Below are 20,906 nucleotides of genomic sequence, written 5' to 3'. Positions count from 1 at the left end.
GAACACAAATAGCTAGTTTACTCTTTTCTTGGCTAAGTGTTAGTTAGCTGGCTACGTCCCCCTGGAAGAAAACAAGCAGCAACGCTATTCGCAGCTGAATCACCTCAGCCAGACAGCCATTTATTTCGTTGTTCTTCAACCGTCTCCGTTAATGTTAGCATGCGAATATAAATACATTTGGTTGATATCATATAGTTCTATTTGTGTTGAAGGTGTGTATTTATTATTTATAATGCTACCTCGCTCTTAGTTGGTCAGTTGCGGGCGTTGTAACATTATTTTCCCGACGTATTTTCAGTAATGTTCCCAACTCTAACTTCGCTTGCTTAGGTAGCAAACTAGTTAACTTGTTTGCTAACTGTACTGAAGCAAGTGGTGGTATGTGTCACGTTATAATAATAATAATAATAATAATAATAATAATAATAAAATAGTATCAGGTGGCTGATGTTTCAGACTTGTCATTTAGTAAACATTTCCATACAAGCATCAATATTATGTTAATTTTAATAATAACCAAGGCCCCCCACACTTAGGTGGAATAGCTATATTTGTTAAATAACCTTAGTAAAAACAGATTAAAAAATAAATAAGTCAGTTGTTTTGTGTCAGTGTTGTATTGTTGTCTGCTGGAGTCTGGACATTAGTTTGTTGTTATGCGATATGACTGCATAGGAAATTAACAAAACATTGATTTTGTTAACACATAATTGTTTCGTGTATAAAGGTCGCATGCATTTCCAAACGTGCCCTTTATGTTTGTGTAAACGTGTAGGCCTAGCCTATGTATTGCCATGTGGATTTCAGAAACCTGATTTCCGTTAAAATATTGTTAAGAGTCATTGTTCTGCCTGCAGAACCATGCCTGCAGAAAGCAGTGAGGTATGACAACAACAATATTCCGTTGCCAAGAATCCCTGGTCCTATCTGCGAAATACTTAGATATTTGAAACCTGTTCAAAATCGATAACGTTTGCTGTCTTGATTACAGAGAAGTTCTAAGCAATGTTCCTTGTGGCTTTAAAGATGGTGTGGTCTTCTGTGCCTGAACATAGTCATCATCCTTGATTGACACCATCCTGGTTCATGCCTGTCCAATCACACTTGTAGCATTGACACACCACCGGCGGTGTCCATTACTTCAGTGCCTCTCATTTCGGTTTATACAGTTAAGACTGCACGGACCACAGTGAACAGGCTACAGAATTCTAATTCTGCATTTTTTTAAAGTTCATTGTGCGCGTCTGTCCCTGAACTGCATCTCAGACAATAGCCTATTAACGACAGTCGCCTGGACTTCCTCGTTAAAACGAATGATGTTGCGTTATTGTTTGGAGGTCCGCGATGCTGATGTTGAAATCTCGAGCAGCCCATCGGAGAGTTTTCCTAAGTGTTCTTGGAAAATTAAATTGCCGCGTCCTAATAGGCGCGGATGCAATTGATCTTTGCCTGAGCGAAGTTGACCCTCTCTGTTTCTGGGACAGAATGTATCCATCTGTGCTAATGGACTAGTCACTTCACCATTACCGATTCTTGTGTTCGTTCAAAAATAGAATGAGAGTGGTGTCTGAAAATTCCGTCCTGTTACTGAAATGTGAAATCCCGCCCCCGTGTGTCTGTGTGTCTGTGTGCGCCTTTGTGTTTGTGCGTGTGCTTAACACATAGCAGCTCTAACCTACTTAGGCTCTAAGTGAGGACACATGGATCCTCTGTGAGTGCATTGGCTCTTGGCCGTGGCACCTGTGGCAGTTAGCGGCGGTCGGGGAAAGTTCTAGATCTCTGAGCAGAGTGACCGCAGGGGCCTGACACTGCTGCTCAGACGCTTTACTGTCCGGCTGAAAAGCCCCTCCTCTTTTTTTACAGACTGGGAAATGGCTTCTGGGTCCCTGTCTGGATGGTGCGTCGCCCATGACAACACACCAGAGCTTACAGTCATTTCGGGGAACTTGACAACTGACCCCAGGGTCATGGTTTTTGCTATTGGCCCTTTGAGAGAGACACAAAGTGTTCTGGAGGGGAAGGCTTGTTTGTGCAAAAGCTCATGTCCCTGTTCCAGCATCTGTTGCCGTTTCGTTTTTGGCACTTGTTTGCCTGTTTTACCGTTACTCACACAAGGACAGGGCACCAGTGTCATTTGAGGTGGGGGGTCTTTTGAGCTTTACCGTAAAGTTCTGCCTAAATAACATTATTAAATATAATAATTATTGTTAATATTAGTGTTATTAGTAGTAGTACTGATGAAATAAACTGAGGTCTCATATTTCCTATGAGGGTAACCTACCTGTGTCACAATTTGTGTCACCCTCATACTCTCTCTCTCTAGGGAAAGAAGGCCACACAGTGTAGAGATGTTTGTTTTATCGATTTGTATGTAGATGTATCATGTTTGTTTAATAGATGTACGTCTGATGTGTAGGCATGCCTGTGTTTGTTTGGGGATATTTAGCAGTCGGTCTGAGTCGGGCCCTTTGGTCTGCCCGGAGGCCTGTGTTTGCTTGTCTCTCTCCCAGTCTGTACACGCAGCTCACACTTTCCACCGTTCCGCCTGCCTTCCGCAAACGGTGCGCCTGTTTTAGGATCCGAGAGGAGAGGAGCTGCCGAGCGCCCACTGTCAGGGAGAGAAGGGCTGGAAAAGGGGACGTGTGCACCGTTTGTGTGATGCCAACACATCTGTGTGCGTGCGTGTGCTTGTGTCTGTGTGTGTGTACGTGTGTGCTCGTGTCTGTGCATGTGTGTGTGTATCTGTGCGTGAGTGCGCTCGCATGTGTGCGCGTGTACGTGTGCATGTGTGCGTGCATGAGTATGTGCGTGCGTGTGTGTGTGTGTGCATGCGTGTGCGTCTGTTGGTGGGGGAGGGGGGCAGAGTGTTAATGGAGTCCTTTTTCGAGCGCATGCATGTGATGTAATGGTCCATAATGGTCCCCTTGCAGGTTGGACTCCAGTGCACCAGGCTACCTGTCTGAGTGCATTTGATTTACCCTGTGATGGATGGGCCAGAAAGCACTCTGCCTCTGGCCTCGATTCAGACGTGGGAGGTCTTCTCTTCACTGTTATTTAGATCAGCGTTTCCCAGCCTTTTTCCTTACGCGGCACACTTTCCACATTTACAGAATCTCATGGCACACCACTCTCAAAAGCATAAAAAATAAAAAGTGCCAACAGTAGGCCTTTAAAGTGCCAAAAGTAACAGTAAATGTTCTGTTGAGGTTTTAATTAAGCGATATCCATTTTAATAACATTTATTTTGGCTTTTGTGAATGGGATTTGTTCATTTAATTTTTAAAAAATTCATTTGAACATTAAAAATTTTTTTAAAGGATTTTTCACACGGCACACCTGACCTCGCCTGACGGCACACCAGAGTGCCGCGGCACACCGGTTGGGAAATCTGATTTAGATTACACCGTTGAGTGACTGCAATGCTGGCCAATTCAGCGTTCGGGTCTAACCCCTCTCCTCTTGTCTATTGGTTCTGCCCACTTCTGCGTTCTTTTGACCTTTGACTCTGTGTGAAGCCAGTCAGTAGGCACCGGTAAAGTGATGGGGTTCACATGGGGAAGTGCAGCCTAAATGCCGGGTCTCTGGCACTGGTCCCCCACCTCCGCACACGCAGGCGATCAGGCCCAGAATAACAGGAAGGTCAGATTACGCACAGTGAGCAGTGTACTGAGCGCGCTCCACTCTGTAGGACGGGCTGGTGCCTCCTCAGATACAGTACAGAGGAGGACAGCGTGAACTCCGCCAGAATGTCATGGGTTTGCCTTCCAGTCCTGGCCTAGTGCTTGTGTCTGTGGGGGCGTAGTTCTGTAACATAGCTGTACACTTGTCCTTGAGTTTCTCTGGTACAACTCTGTCTGGGTACAAGAGGTTTCTGCGTAAATAAGGCTACTACAGGGAGCACTTATGCCATCTGTGTGCTTTCAGAATGATTCACTAACTGTTTACTGCATTTTGCAACGCTGAAGTGTGCTTTCTGAACTTAACAGTTATAGCCATTAACATGAGTTAAGGTAGCTTTGCATCTACTAAAATGGAAAGTGGTGCTTTGCTGAGTAACCCGGGCAGGCAGAGACTGACCCAGAATAAAGCTGACCTTTGACCTGCTCATTTGGGCTGTGAGGCCAGCTGGCAGGGGGTGGGGGCAGCGTGGGGATCCCACCTCGGTCTCAACCCAGGAGTCGGGTTGTGCCAGGCGGGGAACCGTGGCAACGCAAAAAGCAAACAAGATTCCAGTGACTCACATCTATAAGGTCAAGCTGTCATTCGGAAATTGGTAGGAGGGTGTACAGGAGAATCCATTTATGCAGGTCATTACCGTTTTCATATGCAAGCCTTATTCCACGTGCTTGAGAATTCTTAATATATGCATTCAGAATACACATTGTGTTAATCTGTTAATATGCAGGCATTTTAATGATTCTAACAGCTTTTGTGAGAAATGTGCAATAAATATTTTAGTAGTTTGCTGTAATACGGTCACATACAGTCATAGTTTTTGAGCCAGGAGTTATACAGACAGTGGCAGTATTGCTTTAAATTTAGCTCAGATATGCCTATCAGGCAGTAGCCAAAGATGTGCATATTCCAGCACTTTGAGGAGACGGAAAGTGTGAAATTTGAGGGTTGCATAGGTAACTTGACATGCATCAGCAAACCCGTGCTTCTGATGCTACGGTCTCCTTGTTGAAAGGGCTGTTTCCCTGACAAACTCGCTCTCGCCTCTCTGCACAGCTTCAGTGTGTTTTGCTGGTTCAGTTAGTTGGATTTGTCCATGAAACATTTAGCCAGATCTGTTTGGTGCAGAATCTTTGCAAGATGATTGAAGTCCTGATTAAATACAGAATGGTGATAAATCTTCCGTAACCTGACTTTAACGATGGCACCGTGCAATAAGCCCAACCTGTAAGGTCCCTGTAAGCTCACTCCCACGTTTCATATTAGATTTGTTCAGTTCGTAAGACGAAGGTGTGGTTGTGGAAGTCTGGGCTCGGGTCCAGGTTCTTGTTGGTAATGGTGGAACATCTCGCTCTCCGACTCCGTCCCTCTGGGATTGAGATGCCAGAGCGGTCTCGTAACGGTGCGGAGCGCGCTCAGAGAACGCCAGGAGAAGGAGCTGCGCGGAACCTTCTGGAAGCTTTTCCTTTCTCCAGCACAGCCGCCACAGCCCCTTTCCCCTGCCTTAGTGTGGAGGGCTTCGATGTCCGCAGATAAATCCAGTCGTGTAAGGGGATCTTTTAAAAAAATAAATTCATACCTTAACGAGCAAGACATCATATATAAAAGAGCTAACCTGCAGTCACATGACCAAGCCTTCTTTTTGAAATTCAAGTCATGCCTAAACAGCATTACAAAGTGACATACAATAAGTGCATAACGAAGGTCATTGGAACAACTGCAAACACACAAATCTGAAGGTACAATATTCATTTTGTAGCAGTTATTCATAGCCATGAACACATTTTGTCCAGTTCACACAGTAAACATTACTCTGACCTAATCTATGCTAAGTCAGACTAGGAGGCTTGACAAGCTGCAACATCAAGATAATGATACAAAGGACAACATAAGTGGTGGATGGAGGTACATATAGCCTAACATCAATGGGGCACAGGATGTGTAACATAAAAAGACATCACAAGCAAACCAAAACCATAATTCACAAAACCTTCTTTATAAAATTTAAGATTCAATTATAATTTAATTATTTTATTGTAATTATGTAGTAAGTTACATTTTTAGTGCTTGGGCTGGAATTATTTTCACTTGCATGACTGGGACTACATGGCTTCTGAGAGTAGTGGCCCGTGTCATGTAGTATAGACTCAGTGGTGTGAGAGTTGTGTGGCTGTGATAGGCTGGATCTTTAGGGGCCCCCCAGTGTTCAGCCCCACACTGCACTGGCCTTACCTACCTGAAGCTGCTGTGAGCACAGTGCTCAGTAAAGTGCTTGGCAAATGGTCAGAGAGTGAAGGTTATGGAGAGCCAGTGTTCAGCTCTCCCTGCCTGAAGTTGCTGTGAGCACCGTGCTCAGTAAACGGCTCGGTGTGTTAATGGTCAGAGAGGGAAGGTGAGGGGCCAGCAGCTGGGACGGCGGACGCCGGCCGGAGAGTTCGGCTCCCTTCGCTCAGCGCCGTCCGACAGCTGCCTGCGGCATTGTCACCGGGGGCGGGGCTGCGTGGCGCCGTGGAAACGGTCGGCAGGAGGAAGCCCCGCTGCTATTCCCGTCCCTCCGCGGGCAGCTCTGGCGGGGGGTAAAAATAGCCTGCGGTGGTACAGGCGCTCGGCGACAACCCCCCCTACCACCCCCTACCAAAGCTGAACATAGCGGCGCATTGTGCCCAGATGCCCAGAAAGGCCCGGAGCAGGTACCGCACTTCCTGCACGCGGCCTGACCCGCCGCGGCTGGTCGGAGGTGGAAACTGGCCTCCGCGCGCGTCCCCGCAATGGCGGCGCTCCGAGACAGGGGAAAATGCCACTCGCCGTCCACCTGAGGAATTTGGAACAAACACCCCAGGAGTTGTTTGTGTCGTGAGGGTCAGCCAGAGGGTGGGGGGTGGAGGGTGGAGGGTGGAGGGTGGAGGGGGGATTGGGGGGGGGGGGGGGAGTCAGGTCTTGTTCAGATGATGGGTTGGCCGAGGCATTTGAATTACCACTGGCAGAAATCTTGCTTAAGGTCCGCCCCGTCCTCACATCTAAAAGGGACACCCCCCCCCCCCCCCCACCCCCACACACACCACCACACACTTCCTCCAAGGCCCTAATGAGCTGCAATTAACCTGGGAACAATGCGCCGCGCGATGGAGGAAGTCCTGAGTGGCCGACTCGCTTTCAGGGCCAAGAGCGCTGAGAGCGGGGCGGCTGCTCCGAGTGCTGAGCGCGTGCGGCGAGCGCGCTCCCTCGTTGCGCGGGCGCGTGCAGCGCTGGGTTGCTCGGCGACGGCTGTGCCGCTGTGTAGCTGTGCGGACGTGAGCGTCTCGGTTCTGCAGTGGAAGCTCATGGTGGTCGCTCAGCTGACCGGACTGACTCAGTGGCTCCTGCTGCTCTGCGTGTGATGTCTGCAGTATTCTGCCTTTTCACCCCCCCTTCGACCGTGTGCGCGTGAGTCTTACTTTCTGCACGCGCTCCGACACGGGGTGTGTGTGGCTGCTCACAGTCCTGATGGTGTGCAGTTCTGAGGTGCGGTTGGCCTTTTTCTCTGTCATTATGGGCCCAGCCCCGCTTCCCTGTGGTCTCTGTATTAATAACTTCTAGCCCTCTGTGATAGTAGAGTACAGATTTCAGATCCTGTTGGTCTCTCTGTGTTAGTAGGGTCCTGCTGGTCTCTCTGTGTTAGTAGGGTCTTGCTGGTCTCTCTGTGTTAGTAGGGTCCTGCTGGTCTCTCTGTATTAGTAGGTCCTGCTGGTCTCTCTGTGTTAGTAGGGTCTTGCTGGTCTCTCTGTGTTAGTAGGGTCCTGCTGGTCTCTCTGTGTTAGTAGGTCTTGCTGGTATCTCTGTGTTAGTAGTCCTACTGGTCTCTCTGTGTTAGTAGGTCTTGCTGGTCTCTCTGTGTTAGTAGGTCTTGCTGGTCTCTCTGTGTTAGTAGGGTCTTGCTGGTCTCTCTGTGTTAGTAGGGTCTTGCTGGTCTCTCTGTGTTAGTAGGGTCCTGTTGGTCTCTCTGTGTTAGTAGGGTCCTGCTGGTCTCTCTGTGTTAGTAGGGTCTTGCTGGTCTCTCTGTGTTAGTAGGGTCTTGCTGGTCTCTCTGTGTTAGTAGGGTCTTGCTGGTCTCTCTGTGTTAGTAGGGTCCTGCTGGTCTCTCTGTGTTAGTAGGGTCCTGTTGGTCTCTCTGTGTTAGTAGGGTCCTGTTGGTCTCTCTGTGTTAGTCGGTCTTGCTGGTCTCTCTCTGTTAGTAAGGCCCTACTGGTCTCTCTGTGTTAGGTTTGGCTGGTCCCTCTGTGTATGGTCATTAGAGTGAAATTTCAGTGCTGCCTGTACTTTCTCGCATGGCTGTGTCAGTAAAACTGGGCAGGTTGGAGAGTGCAGCTGGTGGCCACACCCTGCTGAGTCATCTCACACTGTTGGATTAAGAAGGAGCCACACCCCCTCAGCTCCCTGGCACCTCCCTCTTACAGACGGGCCCTGCTGAGTTTATAGTGAAGGGATTACTTCACATGAACGTGCACATTCCTCTGGCTCCTGTCTGTGCCGGCTTGGCTCGTGGTTGTGTTTTGTAGTTGTTCCAGTGACCTTCGGTATGCACTTGTTGTACGTCGCTTTGGGTTTTGTCTGCCAAATAAATGGATGTCTGCCAAATAAATATAACGTAATGTGATGTAATGGCCTGAAAAATGAAGACAACTGCTAATCCATGTTGCTGTAAATGGTAAAAAAAGTACTTTGTTCTGTATGTTGATTTATTTTTTCCCCCAAGGAGACACTTTGGACACTTCAGGCACATCGAGACACAGTTTAATAACAGTGACGGTTACCCATTGCTCACCATTATAGGAAAAACACCAGCTGATTCTCTGTGGTCTCATAGCTCAATGATGCTGTTTACAAGGCAGGCATCCAAGGTGTGTGACCTGACAGCCCACTGTTAGCCTGTTTCTTTGTGCCCTTGTGTCCCATTGGCTGGCACATTGGCTCTATGTGCTGTAGTACGCAGGCTTTATCTGAACTGTGACGCCAGGAAGTGGGGCCGCTATCTTGGTCTCCAGCAGGGTGGCAGTGTGCTATCTCAGGTGAAATGCACTGCTGGAGTGGGCGAGCGGTGGTGGTAGTAATAGATTATGTGACAGGGGTAGCCTTTGACAGCAGTAAGAATGATGCCCTCCTTACAGCTGGAGCAGGACCGGGTCATGTGACAGGTAGCCTTTGACAGCAGTAAGAATGATGCCCTCCTTACAGCTGGAGCAGGACCGGGTCATGTGACAGGTAGCCTTTGACAGCAATAAGAATGATGCCCTCCTTACAGCTGGAGCAGGACCGGGTCATGTGACAGGTAGCCTTTGACAGCAATAAGAATGATGCCCTCCTGATAGCTGGAGCTGAATTGGGTCTCGTCATGTGACGGGGGTAGCTTTTAACAGCAGTGAGAACGATGCGCTCCTGAAAGCTGGAGCGGGACCGGGTCATGTGACAGGGGTGATGTGTCAGCTCTCCTGCTCTGCTTGCCTGGTTTTATAGGGTGCTCTTGAGGCTGGTGGGCGGAGCAGGGAGCCCTGCTGCTATGCCCGTCCCTCTGCGGGCAGAGAGCCATCTTCACTTGAGGAGTGCCTGTGCTGAGTGTTGTGCCCTGTGGAACTGTCTTTTCCCTTTTCAGTGTGGCTTGCTTCTCTGCTTGCCATCTGTCCTGGTTTGTTGGTTTATTTGAGTTGTCCCATTTTATTACATGTGTCAGGATACTTTTCGCTCATCCCTGCACGCGCCTACATAGCCTACAGCCTACATATGACAGACTTTGCACGTATTTTGTTTAAATAAGTTCATATCTGCGCTGTAATGTCCTTGTGTGGTCTCCCTCTTTTTTTGTGAATATATTTTTATTGGGCATTTAACAAAAAAAGACACAACGGCATGACACTACACACACGTACAAATATACATATATAGCCTACATATAGCCTACATAAAGAAAGAAGGGAAAAAAAAGAACACAAGGGGGGTGTGCTTAGAGCCCGGTTGTGAGGGCGAGTGTTTGTTCTGGACCGCTCTGACCCAGCACAGAGCCCGGTTTTGAGGGCGCTCTGACCCAGCACAGAGCCCGGTTGTGAGGGCGCTCTGACCCAGCACAGAGCCCGGTTGTGAGGGCGCTCTGACCCAGCACAGAGCCCGGTTTTGAGGGCGCTCTGACCCAGCACAGAGCCCGGTTGTGAGGGCGCTCTGACCCAGCACAGAGCCCGGTTGTGAGGGCGCTCTGACCCAGCACAGAGCCCGGTTGTGACGGCGCTCTGACCCAGCACAGAGCCCGGTTGTGAGGGCGCTCTGACCCAGCACAGAGCCCGGTTGTGAGGGCGCTCTGACCCAGCACAGAGCCCGGTTGTGAGGGCGCTCTGACCCAGCACAGAGCCCGGTTGTGACGGCGCTCTGACCCAGCACAGAGCCCGGTTGTGAGGGCGCTCTGACCCAGCACAGAGCCCGGTTGTGAGGGCGCTCTGACCCAGCACAGAGCCCGGTTGTGAGGGCGCTCTGACCCAGCACAGAGCCCGGTTGTGAGGGCGCTCTGACCCAGCACACAGCCCGGTCGCCGTGTGAGCCGGGCCGTTGGGTTTAATGACTTCCTCCGCATCCTGACCTGGGGGATGTGTTCCTTTCACTGGCCTGGTCTCTGCGGGGAGGGGGGAGGGGGGTGGGGGGTGCGTTGAGCGCGCAGGCGTTTGGCCGCCCCTGGCCCCGTTACCGCCGTTCTCTGGCCCGGCCGAGCGGAGCCGACTCGCTCCAGAGGGAACCGGCGGGGGACCGGGGCCTGGAGACCCCGCGCAGCGTGGCCGTTTGTGTCTCCTGGCACGGCCAGACTCTCTGTCTCTGTCTCTGTCTCTGTCTCTGTCTCTGTCTCTGTCTCTGTCTCTGTCTCTGTCTCTGTCTCTGTCTCTGTCTCTCTCTCTCTCTCTCTCTGTCTCTGTCTCTGTCTCTGTCTCTGTCTCTCTCTCTGTCTCTGTCTCTGTCTCTGTCTCTGTCTCTCTCTCTCTCTCTCTGTCTCTGTCTCTGTCTCTGTCTCTGTCTCTCTCTGTCTCTCTCTGTCTCTCTCTCTCTGTCTCTCTCTCTCTGTCTCTGTCTCTCTCTCTCTCTCTCTCTCTCTCTCTGAATCACCCTATGCCCGCGTGCGCTGTCATAACCTGACCCGACGGAAAATGACGGTGCATTTCACCATCTCAGCCTGTCAGCCTAGCCTCGGTGCCTTTGTGTCTATATTTAGTGAACAATAAATTACTAGCAGCGTGGCTATTCGTGGATATGAAACGGACGGATTTTTAACTCCCGGTGCATCCTGAAAGTGCTGGCAAAGGACGGCTCTTTAGCATGTGGCGGCTCTGGAGGCGGGGCTAGCCAGCGCTCCCCAGCGGGAGGGCCGGAGCGCGTTCGCGGTGGGACCGGCGGGTCCCCGAGCCTGTTTATTGTGATTCGGTTCGGAGAAGCGGCTGCTCGTGTTTCTGTTGGGCTTGAGCTTGTTTTATAGCTTCGTAGGAAATGTGAGCGATCGCTTGCGCGATACTCCTGCTGGTATTGTGTGGAGGTCATGTTTTCTAGGACTTGAGAGGCAAGCAGATGTCTGGGGGGTGCGTGGGGGGTTGGGTTGTACTTTTTCGCTCTTGGATGATTACTGTAAGTTTTATTTGCTGCTCTTGTGATGACCCAGCTGTGTTTTTAAAGAAAAATGGGAAAGGTGACACAGCTGAATTTAAATGGAAATGTCCCCATGTCCCCAGCAGCGTCCATGTTATTCCATGCATTCAACGGTTCAGTCTTCAGGGGCTCCCCTACTTCTGAAAGTTACACCTCACATGTCCCCACTTGAGGTTTGGACCTGCGACCCTTCTGCCTGTCTGAACGTGTTTTAACAATGTGAGATGTTCTGCAAGAATCTTCAGCTGGGAAAAATTGCTGAAGCAAAATATAATTTTAAGTGTTTATGTGATATTATTTATTTCTCAGATTCCCTCCTTCTAACTCACATATTTTTCCATTGATGACACTGGATATTATCCAGAGAGATTCAGGGTAAACATCCTGGCCTAAGGCCACTTTCTCTCTGGGAAATGAGCCTTTAGCCTGTTTGCTAGAAGCTTATCTCCGTAATTGCTGCTCCAGTCTGCTGCTGCCCCATTTTGCTGCTGCCCCACTCTACTGCCCCACACTGCTGCTACTGCCCCACCCTGCTCTTGCCCCACTCCCACTCTGCTACTGCCCCACTCTGCTCTTGCCCCACTCTGTTGCCCCAGTGTACCGAAGCAGAAATGGCGGTGGCGCAGCTGTGGTTTGTGTGTGTGAAGAGCGTTGGCGGTTGGTGAGGCGGGAGCCGACGCCCTGTGCTGCGTGTCTGGACAGATGCACGGTGCAGCCTGCGCCTCCACCCAGGTTTACAATTCCCCTTTCCTCTCTGGTTCAGACTGCCCTGCTGCCGCCACGATGCTGCAGTCCGCTCAGCCAATGGGGGAGAGGGTGGCGAGCGCGCTCTGTCCACCCAAGCACAGCTGCTTCTATTCACGCCGCAGCCCATGGGCGAAGTTCGCAAACATAAGCCGCGTTTCCACCGCAGGAACTATACCCCGGAACTAGGAACCTTTTGAGGAACTCAGTGCGTTTCCACCGCAGGAACTAGGGTCTAAATTTAGTTCTGGGGGCTTTGTTTTACTGTACACGCTTTAGCAAGCAGGCCGCAGGTGCTGGATTGACCAGTGGGGAGCGCTAGAGAGTCATGCGATGTGGTTCCCCGCCAGCTGAACCTTCTCTAACCCTGGGTGGCAGTGTGGTGGTGGGGCTTCCGGCCTCAGTCAGCGCTGGCACAGTTGGGATTTGATCCCAAACTGTGGGGTCCATCCGTGTGCTAGAACAGCGCCTTAACAGGATGAGCTACCCATAAAGATCCACATTAACCTACTCCACCAGTTAACTTGTATGTTTGTATTTCTGTCCACTTATTTTTATTTTTTTTTTACATTTGACTGTTTTATCTTTGAGCAGCTCAGCAGGTTTTGGGTTGAAATATCTCTCTTCCCATCATTGTTCCTGTGGCTATTCAACATTTTTCAGCAAAGCTGTTTTTTTGTTGCTGTATTTCTGGGTATTGTTAGCGCTGAGCTTTGGAGACCCTTCGGTGTAACCTTTTTTTACAAAAGAGAAAGAAGAGCGTTGAAATCGTGACCGCGCTGTGTGACCGGTCCTCGGTTCGTCCTGGCGGCTAACCGTTGGGAGAGCGGGCCCGGAACAGCGGGCCGATGGGAGCCGAGCCGAGCGGAGCGGGGGGGGGGGGAAGGAATGCTGCCGAGCCGGTCTCCCCGCTCCACCGCTGCGGGGGGAAGTTGCATCACTCGGCAGGGAGTCCTGCAGCGAGGCCTCGCGCTCCGAGCGGCTGCCGAACCTCCAGCGGCTCCTCCTCCGCCTTTCTGCGCAGGCGCTGAGCGTCTGTCCCGTCCGCACAGAATGCAGGCGAAGTCACAGCAGCTAATGTGAACCTGTTTGGCCCAAGTGCTAAAGGCTATTGTGCTGAGTGGGTGCCCTGCTATAATGCTAAAGGCTATTGTGCTGAGTGGGTGCCCTGCTGTAATGCTAAAGGCTACTGTATCGTAAATCTGTCCTGAGATAATGCTACATTCTGTACGGTGTATCCTGACAGTGCTAACGCTTAGCTGGGCTGTATGTCCTCCTGAATGGCTGAGCTGTGTGTGGCTGACTGTGCTCCTCAGTGTGATAAAGCACACTGCGCTAGTCTGCCCACAGTCCGGCTCCTTTAGCTCACTGCACGCACGCACCCACACACGCACGCGCGTGCACGCACGCACACACAGACACACACAGACAGGCATGCTCGTATGTACACGCACGCATGTACGCACTCATGCACACACTGGGGAACGGAACTACTCCTATGCCAGAGAAATGGGGGTCCTGGAGGGGGGAGGGGCGGCTCAAACAGGATGGGAATGCGATATCTCATATGGGACCAAAGGCCAGCACTAGCTGCTCAGGCATCACTAGCCGATCAAGCTGTGATTTAACTGGGGTTCTGTTGGTGATGGGGACTCTCAGGCAGCACTAGCCGCTCAAACTCATAAGAGGCTCCCGTGATATCGTGGCTATGTGTTGGGATACGCGGGCAGGAGTTGAATTTCTCACCATCCCGGCGTGATGCGTAACGTTCTGGAAACGGTTTCGGGGGAGGATCGCGGGGAGGGAGAATGCATTATTTATTTGCGCGCTTATTGATTCGGCCGACGCCCCCGGGCCGTGCTCCTCGTACGGCGTTTACGGCGTCGGCTGCTGTTCGTTTCGCGCGGCCGCGACTGTGTCCCACGCAGGGCGTGAACCCGCGAGCCTCCGGTTTCCTCAGAACAGGCCGATCCTCACGTTGCCTCTGTCGCCATGCACTGAGTCATAGCGTTACAGTGCATTACGTTACACCGCGCTGTACGCCATTGAGATTCCCCGCAGGAAAAACCTGCCGTCTCTCCGAGTGTGATTACAGGTTTTTATGACCGCGTGTGGCCCGTGCAGATCTGATGACTGATTCCTCATGATAATAGTTTTCTGCCACTTGTGTTCTTTGTATTCTCCTATTTTGTTTTAGGCAGGCAGTACAGACTGCGGTTTAGTTTCGTCTATTAGGTACTGGTGGATGAATAAATTGATTAGATGAAAGCATGTCTGTGTCTGTTTGCTGTTCCAGGTCAGGTCAGGTCAGGGCTGGGTACCTGCAGTGTTAGCAGTGGAGAGGGAGGGAGGGAGGGGAGTCTGTAAGGTCCCACAAGGTACTAGGAATTCAGTATTTTCAAAGTATCTCTGGGTAAGAGTGCTGAACTCAGATCAGAGTTTCCCTGTCCATACCCTAACCACGTCCATTGTAAGCTAATAGGGTAAACTGATCCTAGATCAGCATGCTTCATGGACATGGAAGTGCCCTGTAATCCTGTGTAGCCTGGCCTGGTTCTGCAGGACTGTGGGACTGCTGCTTTGGTGTACGGTGCTGTGCCGATGGCAAACTATATAGGCCTCAAACAGCACTCTGATATGGCTGATATGCGTTGTTGACTTAAGGTGGCTGCTGTATTCAAGGCATAGGAGTGCACTTTCTGTGTTGGAGTGCTATTTCAGTCCTCTTTCAGTTCTCTCTCAGTACTCAAACCTCTCAGTAATCTCTCATGACTCTGTACTTTTGTCAGAACTCTCTCAACTCTTAGTGCTCCCTCAGTACTTTTCATTCTTTCAGTACTTCCTCAAAACTATTTCAGCACTCTTTTAGTTCTCTCTCAGTACTCGAAGAAATCTCTCGGTACTTTCTCAGTACTCTCAGAACTCTCAGTGCTCTTAGTACTTAGTACTAATCTCTCGGTACTCTCTCAGTACTCTCAGAACTCTTAGTACGCAGAACTCTTGCTGCTCTCAGTGCTTTCTCTGTACTCTCACAGCTCTCTCTGTACTATCAGCAGTCTCTCCGTACTCTTTCATTTCTGCAGAAGCTATCGCAGGAGCGCTCTGGTGAGAGTGCGAGTCCTCGGGAATAAATGCCCCCAAATGTATGGAGTGCTGCAGCATGATCCTCACTTCAGCACGCCGCTCAGCTTTGCATGAACTAGAATGTCGAGTGCAGGTTGTTTTGTGACTGAGTCATTATGATGGAGGTAAGTAAGGAGCCAAGGTGGGCTGAGTAACCTGCTTGCAGTGTATGTTTTTACATTCTTAGTACTTCACTGTGGGTCAGTGGGGCTGGGGAGCCCAGTAATAGAAGTGCTGATGATAATGAGCTCATTCCCATAGAAAGCTCAACGTGAGGCTAAAACTGTGGCTAAGTCAGAAGTTTGGGCTTCCAGACGTTGCAGAAGTGGTGCAGTGACCTGCACTTCTAAGCGAAGACGTGATCTTACAGCCTCAGGCTACACACTGATGATTCTTGTGGTTTTTTAGGAGTCTGTAGGTAATGATCGAATACCAGCCTAAGCCTGCCTGTAACTCCTGATGCTTGTTTTGGTTGGATGCTGAGTAGGGCTGGGAAATATTCTGTGACTATAATTATCGAATGCGATAACGGTCTTCGCCACCGTGTGGAGCATTGCCTTCATTATCCTCTTTTTCTCTTTAATTATACCTGATGCGGTAATGAACAACCACACTTCAGAGGCCGCGTGAAATGTTTCCGGAGAAAACAAACGTAACGACTGCTATCTATTGGGTGTTGATAAGACAGCCAATCAGCAGTACTCTGTTCCATTTGATCACGTGATGTGGTTTTATCAGTCACGTGACAGCTGCGAGGTCTTGCTGCTGATAACCGTCTTATGGTCACCAAAAAGATGACAGTCGTGACATCTTTTTTTTCCCCGAAAGCATTTCACCCTTTTTGTTATTAAATTATTATTACATTTGATAATTGCCATTGCGACATACCTGCCAGCCCTAGTACTGAGTGCCATGTCCTGTTGAGACACTGTTCTAGTGTGTGGATGGGCTCCAAATCCGGACCAAGATTTAGCCTCTGCTTCAGCTGCTCCCTGACTGAAGGGGGCGCTATCACAGCTCTGGAGAACACCGTCTGTGCGGAAGTAGCTCCTCTCAGCTCATCTTACAGATGTGTATACGTGTCTGTATGAGTGTTTATGCATGTGCCAGTGTGTGTGTGCGTAGGCATGTGTGTGTGTGTGTGTTTGGGTTTGGGTATGTTTATCCCTGTGTTAGGTGTGTGTTAGGGTGTGTGTGTGTGTGTATGCATGTGTTAGAGTGTGTGTATGCTTGTGTTTGTGTGTGTGGGTGTGTGTTTGTGTGTGTGTGTGTGTTTGGGTTTGGGAATGTTTATGCCTGTGTTAGGGTGTGTGTGTATGTGTGTATGTGTGTGTGTGTGTGTGTATGTATGTGCGTTTGTGTGTGTGTGTGCGTATGCGTGTGTTAGAGCGTGTGTATGCTTGTGTGTGTGTGTGTGGGCATGTGTAGATGTGTGTGTGTGTGTGTGTGTGTGTGTGTGTGTTAGGGTGTGTTTGTGTGTATGTGTGTATGTATGTGTGCGTGTGTGTGTGTGTGTGTGTGTGGGCATGTGTAGATGTGTGTGTGTGTGAGGAAGGCTGGCCCGACGTCAGAGGCTGGAGGTAGCGAGCGGGTCAGAGGGCACTTCCTGTGCGCAGGAAGTGAGCGGGCGGCGCTCTCAGGTGAAGCGCATTGTGTGAGAGCGGCGGGGGAGAGTAAACAGTCTGCCCGGCGGATCCTGTTTGCTGCTGCTCCCTGCGCTCGCGTCACTGGGGCCGGCGGCCCGGGGCCGGGACTTCCTGTGCCCTCCTGCCCTCTGGGCGTGTGCCGCCGCTGCGCCCCGCTGTGCTTAATTTACCCTTCAGACCGGGGCTCCCCAAACCCTCTGACCCCCACCCCCAAACCCTCTGACCCACACCACCAAACCCTCTGACCCACACCCCGAAACCCTCTGACCCCCACCACCAAACCCTCTGATCCTCACCCCCAAACCCTCTGACCCACACCACCAAACCCTCTGATCCTCACCCCCAAACCCTCTGACCCACACCACCAAACCCTCTGATCCTCACCCCCAAACCCTCTGACCCACACCACCAAACCCTCTGATCCTCACCCCCCCCCACTTCACCCCTAAACGGTCTGATCCACACCGCCCCAAAACTGTGATCCACACCACCCCCTTCACCCCCAAACACTCTGACCCACACCACCCCAAATTTGTGTTCCACATTACCCCCTTCACCCCAAAACTGTGATTCACACCCCCATACTCCTCACCACCCCCTTACTCTCTGGTCCTCACCTACATGAGCCAAGAGTTTATATGTGACTTACTCTATAATGAAATGTAGTCCAGTTTATGTTTACATATGCATTTTAAGTGGTTTTCATCTGACAGGTGTGGTTGTAAGGGTAAATTGTGTTTTACAGTAAGTTATTTTTCTTACTGTATGTCTCGCCCCCGCCTGACGCCCCTGATGAATCCCAAGCCACCCAGCAGTTTGAGAGGGGCTTTTCTGAACGGTCCCCAGCAGCTCTGCCTGGGGTTCGAGTCCCCTATGTGTCCATACTGTAGATATACCCCCTTATCACCATTCATTCAGTGACGGGAGAGGACTCAGGCCTGCAGTCGGAATTATTAAAGTGTGAAAAGTGCATTTATTGTTAAAACAGCCGATAAATCTGCCGTCCTGGGTGTTCTGAGGTTTGCTCATATACTTCAGTGGGGAGGCTTGATAACTGCACCTCAGTTAAGAGTGCATAACCTGCAGTACTCTAACCAGCGAAGGGGTGAAAGGTCATGTAGGAACACGCGCAGAGCCTTGCGCTAGTGAAACAAGCGGAACTGCCGAGACACGTGAAAAAAACTTAAGGACGCTCGTGTCAGATTGTTTCTGTGCCCTGGATCTGGGGTGTCATCACAGCTGTCAGTGTTGTGCTTTCTGTGTTTGCGGGAAAAATTGGTTCCCTGGGGTTTTTTTTCCCCTTCTGCATGCTGGGATATCTGACCAGCGTTAGGTTGGAGGTGTTTGGAATGGAGGTTCACTGACTCTTGCACCACATCTGGAGATGTTTCGCAAGACGCGGCGGTTGGGAAACGGCCGACAGGCTGCGACAAGCTCAAACTTTTCCCTCCGTAACACTGCCTCCATGTGGTTGAAAAGTGTAAGTGTTGCCGGAGCGTTTCTTCAGTGCTGTTTGAGGAGTGTTTATGGCTTGTGCAGCCAGATGGCTGACTTGTTGATATATGCTAATGCCAGCCTCTTTGAGTATCGGTCCCGGCTATATTTGTTGATTCGCTCATGGTTTATTTTTACGCTGTAATATGCCCTTTGTATCTGAACAGTCGCTTTATAAATAGCTCTGACCGACAGCACTTGCCTACTCGCATTATATATAGAGCCATTTTGCCTGAGTGATTGAGTCCGGTTTCCTGATAACATACAGGACTGGCGCCAACTTTTTTTTTGCATTTGGGCCTTGCTCACTGCTGCCCCCTGCCTGCCCCCGCAGGTCAGTGTACGACGGCCAGGAGCATGGCCTCTTCATGGAGAAGCTGGAGGGGCGGATCCGCAACCACGACCGCGAGATCGAGAAGATGTGCAACCACCACTTCCAGGGCTTCGTGGACTCCATCACGGAGCTGCTCAAAGTGCGGGGGGAGGCGCAGAAACTCAAGGTAGGGGGGGCGGAGCCAGCTCCACACGTCTCTATGAGGCCAGGCTGTTACCATTAGGCTGGTTCCATTTCAATTCAGGCTACTCAGGAAAGTAATTGAGCTTTAATTTATTTATTGAAAATGCCTCAAAAAAGCATTTCAAAATGATATTTTTCAGATCAGGAATTTAAGAATGAAAAGGAGTCGGGGAGAGGATTGTGTTGGGGTTGGATGGGGTCTGTTAGGGCTGGGGGGGGCAGTATATTTGGTTTAAGAACTTGTTTGAGTCATAAATAATCACTGTTTATTTATCCTTGGTGTTAACATAAGCTGAGTTGGATTATATAACCTGAAGAAACAAGGCAAACGTCTGCCTTATTAATGGTGTTATCTTGCTGCTGCTGTGCCAGTTTTGCTCTGCCTCTGATTGCCTGTTTGTTCCTTTCAGAGTCAGGTGACGGAGACCAACCAGAGGCTGCAGAATGATGGGAAGGAGGTATGACATCAGAGATTCTGATTTCCCCCTATCTGTAGAGAGACACTGTGGCTGTTTATCTGGGTCGTTGAGAATAGACACTGCTTGTCATTCGCGGTCTTCGGTTTAGCGACCTTGAGACGAAAGGTCAGTTTTCAGGCAGCGTTGGCCCGGTTCATGCCACCCCTGCGGTCTGTCTGGAGTCACGGAGCCCCTTCTGCTCGCCGAACGGCATGATTTCTGCGTGACTGTGTTGCCCAACTCTCCCGTTTGTGTCCCTCCAGCTCCTGACGACGATGGACGAGCTGAGGCAATGTCGTCTGCAGCAGAGAAACATCGCCACGTCCATCGACAAACTGACCCACTGCCTGCCAGGTACTGTCTCAGAGCCCCCCCCCCTCCCTTTGCCTGCCAAATAGTGCCCTCACAAATGCATACTCACAGCCTGCCTGCCAAATAGTGCCCTCATGAAATCTATACACACAGCCTGCCTGCAAAATAGTCCTCACAAATCTATACACACAGCCTTCTTGACAAAGTGTCCTCTGAAATACATACACACAGCCTGTCTGCTAAATAGTCCTCACAAATCCATACACACAGCCTGACTGACAAAATAGTGTCCTCATAAACCTGTACACAAAGCCTGTCTGACAAAATAGTGTCCTCATAAACCTGTACACAAAGCCTGTCTGACAAAATAGTGTCCTCATAAACCTGTACACAAAGCCTGTCTGACAAAATAGTGTCCTCATAAACCTGTACACAAAGCCTGACTGACAAAATAGTGTCCTCACAAATTCATACACACAGCCTGCCTGCAAAATAGTGCCCTCATAAATTCATACACACAGCCTGCCAGCCAAACAGTTCCCTCACAAATACATACGCACAGCCTGCCTCAGCCTCTGTTATAGCCTATGACTTAAACTGAGCCTCTCTGACTGCCAAATCCTACCCCATTTTAATATGCACATATATTCATACAGGTTGCTGTCATCAAATGCCCCCTTTCAGCCAAATTCTGCCTTCATCACCTCATACCCATAAATGAACCCTCAGTGAGGTCTGAGTGATCTCACTAGCTGTGCACGGCCCCTTTGGCTGGACACGGCCTCTTTCTCTCACATGCCAAAGCTTACCCACCATTGCACTTAACTGTCTTCCTGTTTGCCGAGTACTCCTCGTTACTGTTGTCTGACTGCATTCACGCAGTCAAACTCTATGGTGCTTTCAGCGCCTGTGTAAGAAAAGTTAAGGGCCTTTCGTTTTTCAGTGTTTTAGTTGTTTCACATGATTCAGTTGTCTGCAGTGGCTTTAAATGCACAAGCATGATTAAACAGGAGTAAACTGACAGAAGAGGCGTGGGAGAGACTGTTTAACCCCCAGCTGTGGCCTTCATTATGAGCACAGGTTTAATGCAGAGCTGCAGGGTGTTCCAGGCTCAGGGCCTTCTCTGAAAGTGCAGAGCAAACCCGGCTGCGTTTGTGACGCTGTCTCCCTCTCTGTCTCTTTCAGTCCTGGAGATGTACAGCAGACTACAGGAGCAGATGAGGGCCAAAAGGTACGCTCACCTGGCCTCCGTTTGAGTTTTCTTTGAATTCCCAGCCATCGCCTCGCATC

General features: G+C 50.2%; 1 protein-coding gene across 4 annotated transcripts in view; it reads left to right on the top strand.

Annotated features, from left to right (window-relative positions):
* exoc6b (exocyst complex component 6B) overlaps positions 1 to 20,906 on the top strand; it is a 102,379-nt gene that overhangs the window by 781 nt on the left and 80,692 nt on the right. For all 4 annotated transcript variants that reach the window (XM_035426633.1, XM_035426635.1, XM_035426634.1 and 1 more), the window contains exons 2-5: positions 18,664 to 18,829; positions 19,257 to 19,304; positions 19,568 to 19,658; positions 20,802 to 20,847. In XM_035426633.1, coding sequence (XP_035282524.1) covers positions 18,664 to 18,829; positions 19,257 to 19,304; positions 19,568 to 19,658; positions 20,802 to 20,847 — 351 coding nt within the window. The remainder of the gene's footprint in view (positions 1 to 18,663; positions 18,830 to 19,256; positions 19,305 to 19,567; positions 19,659 to 20,801; positions 20,848 to 20,906) is intronic.

This window comes from Anguilla anguilla, chromosome 7, assembly GCF_013347855.1.
Source record: "Anguilla anguilla isolate fAngAng1 chromosome 7, fAngAng1.pri, whole genome shotgun sequence".
Taxonomy (NCBI): Eukaryota; Metazoa; Chordata; class Actinopteri; order Anguilliformes; family Anguillidae; genus Anguilla; species Anguilla anguilla.
Note: the sequence above shows the minus strand (reverse complement) of the source record. Positions and strands in the feature narration are given on the sequence as shown.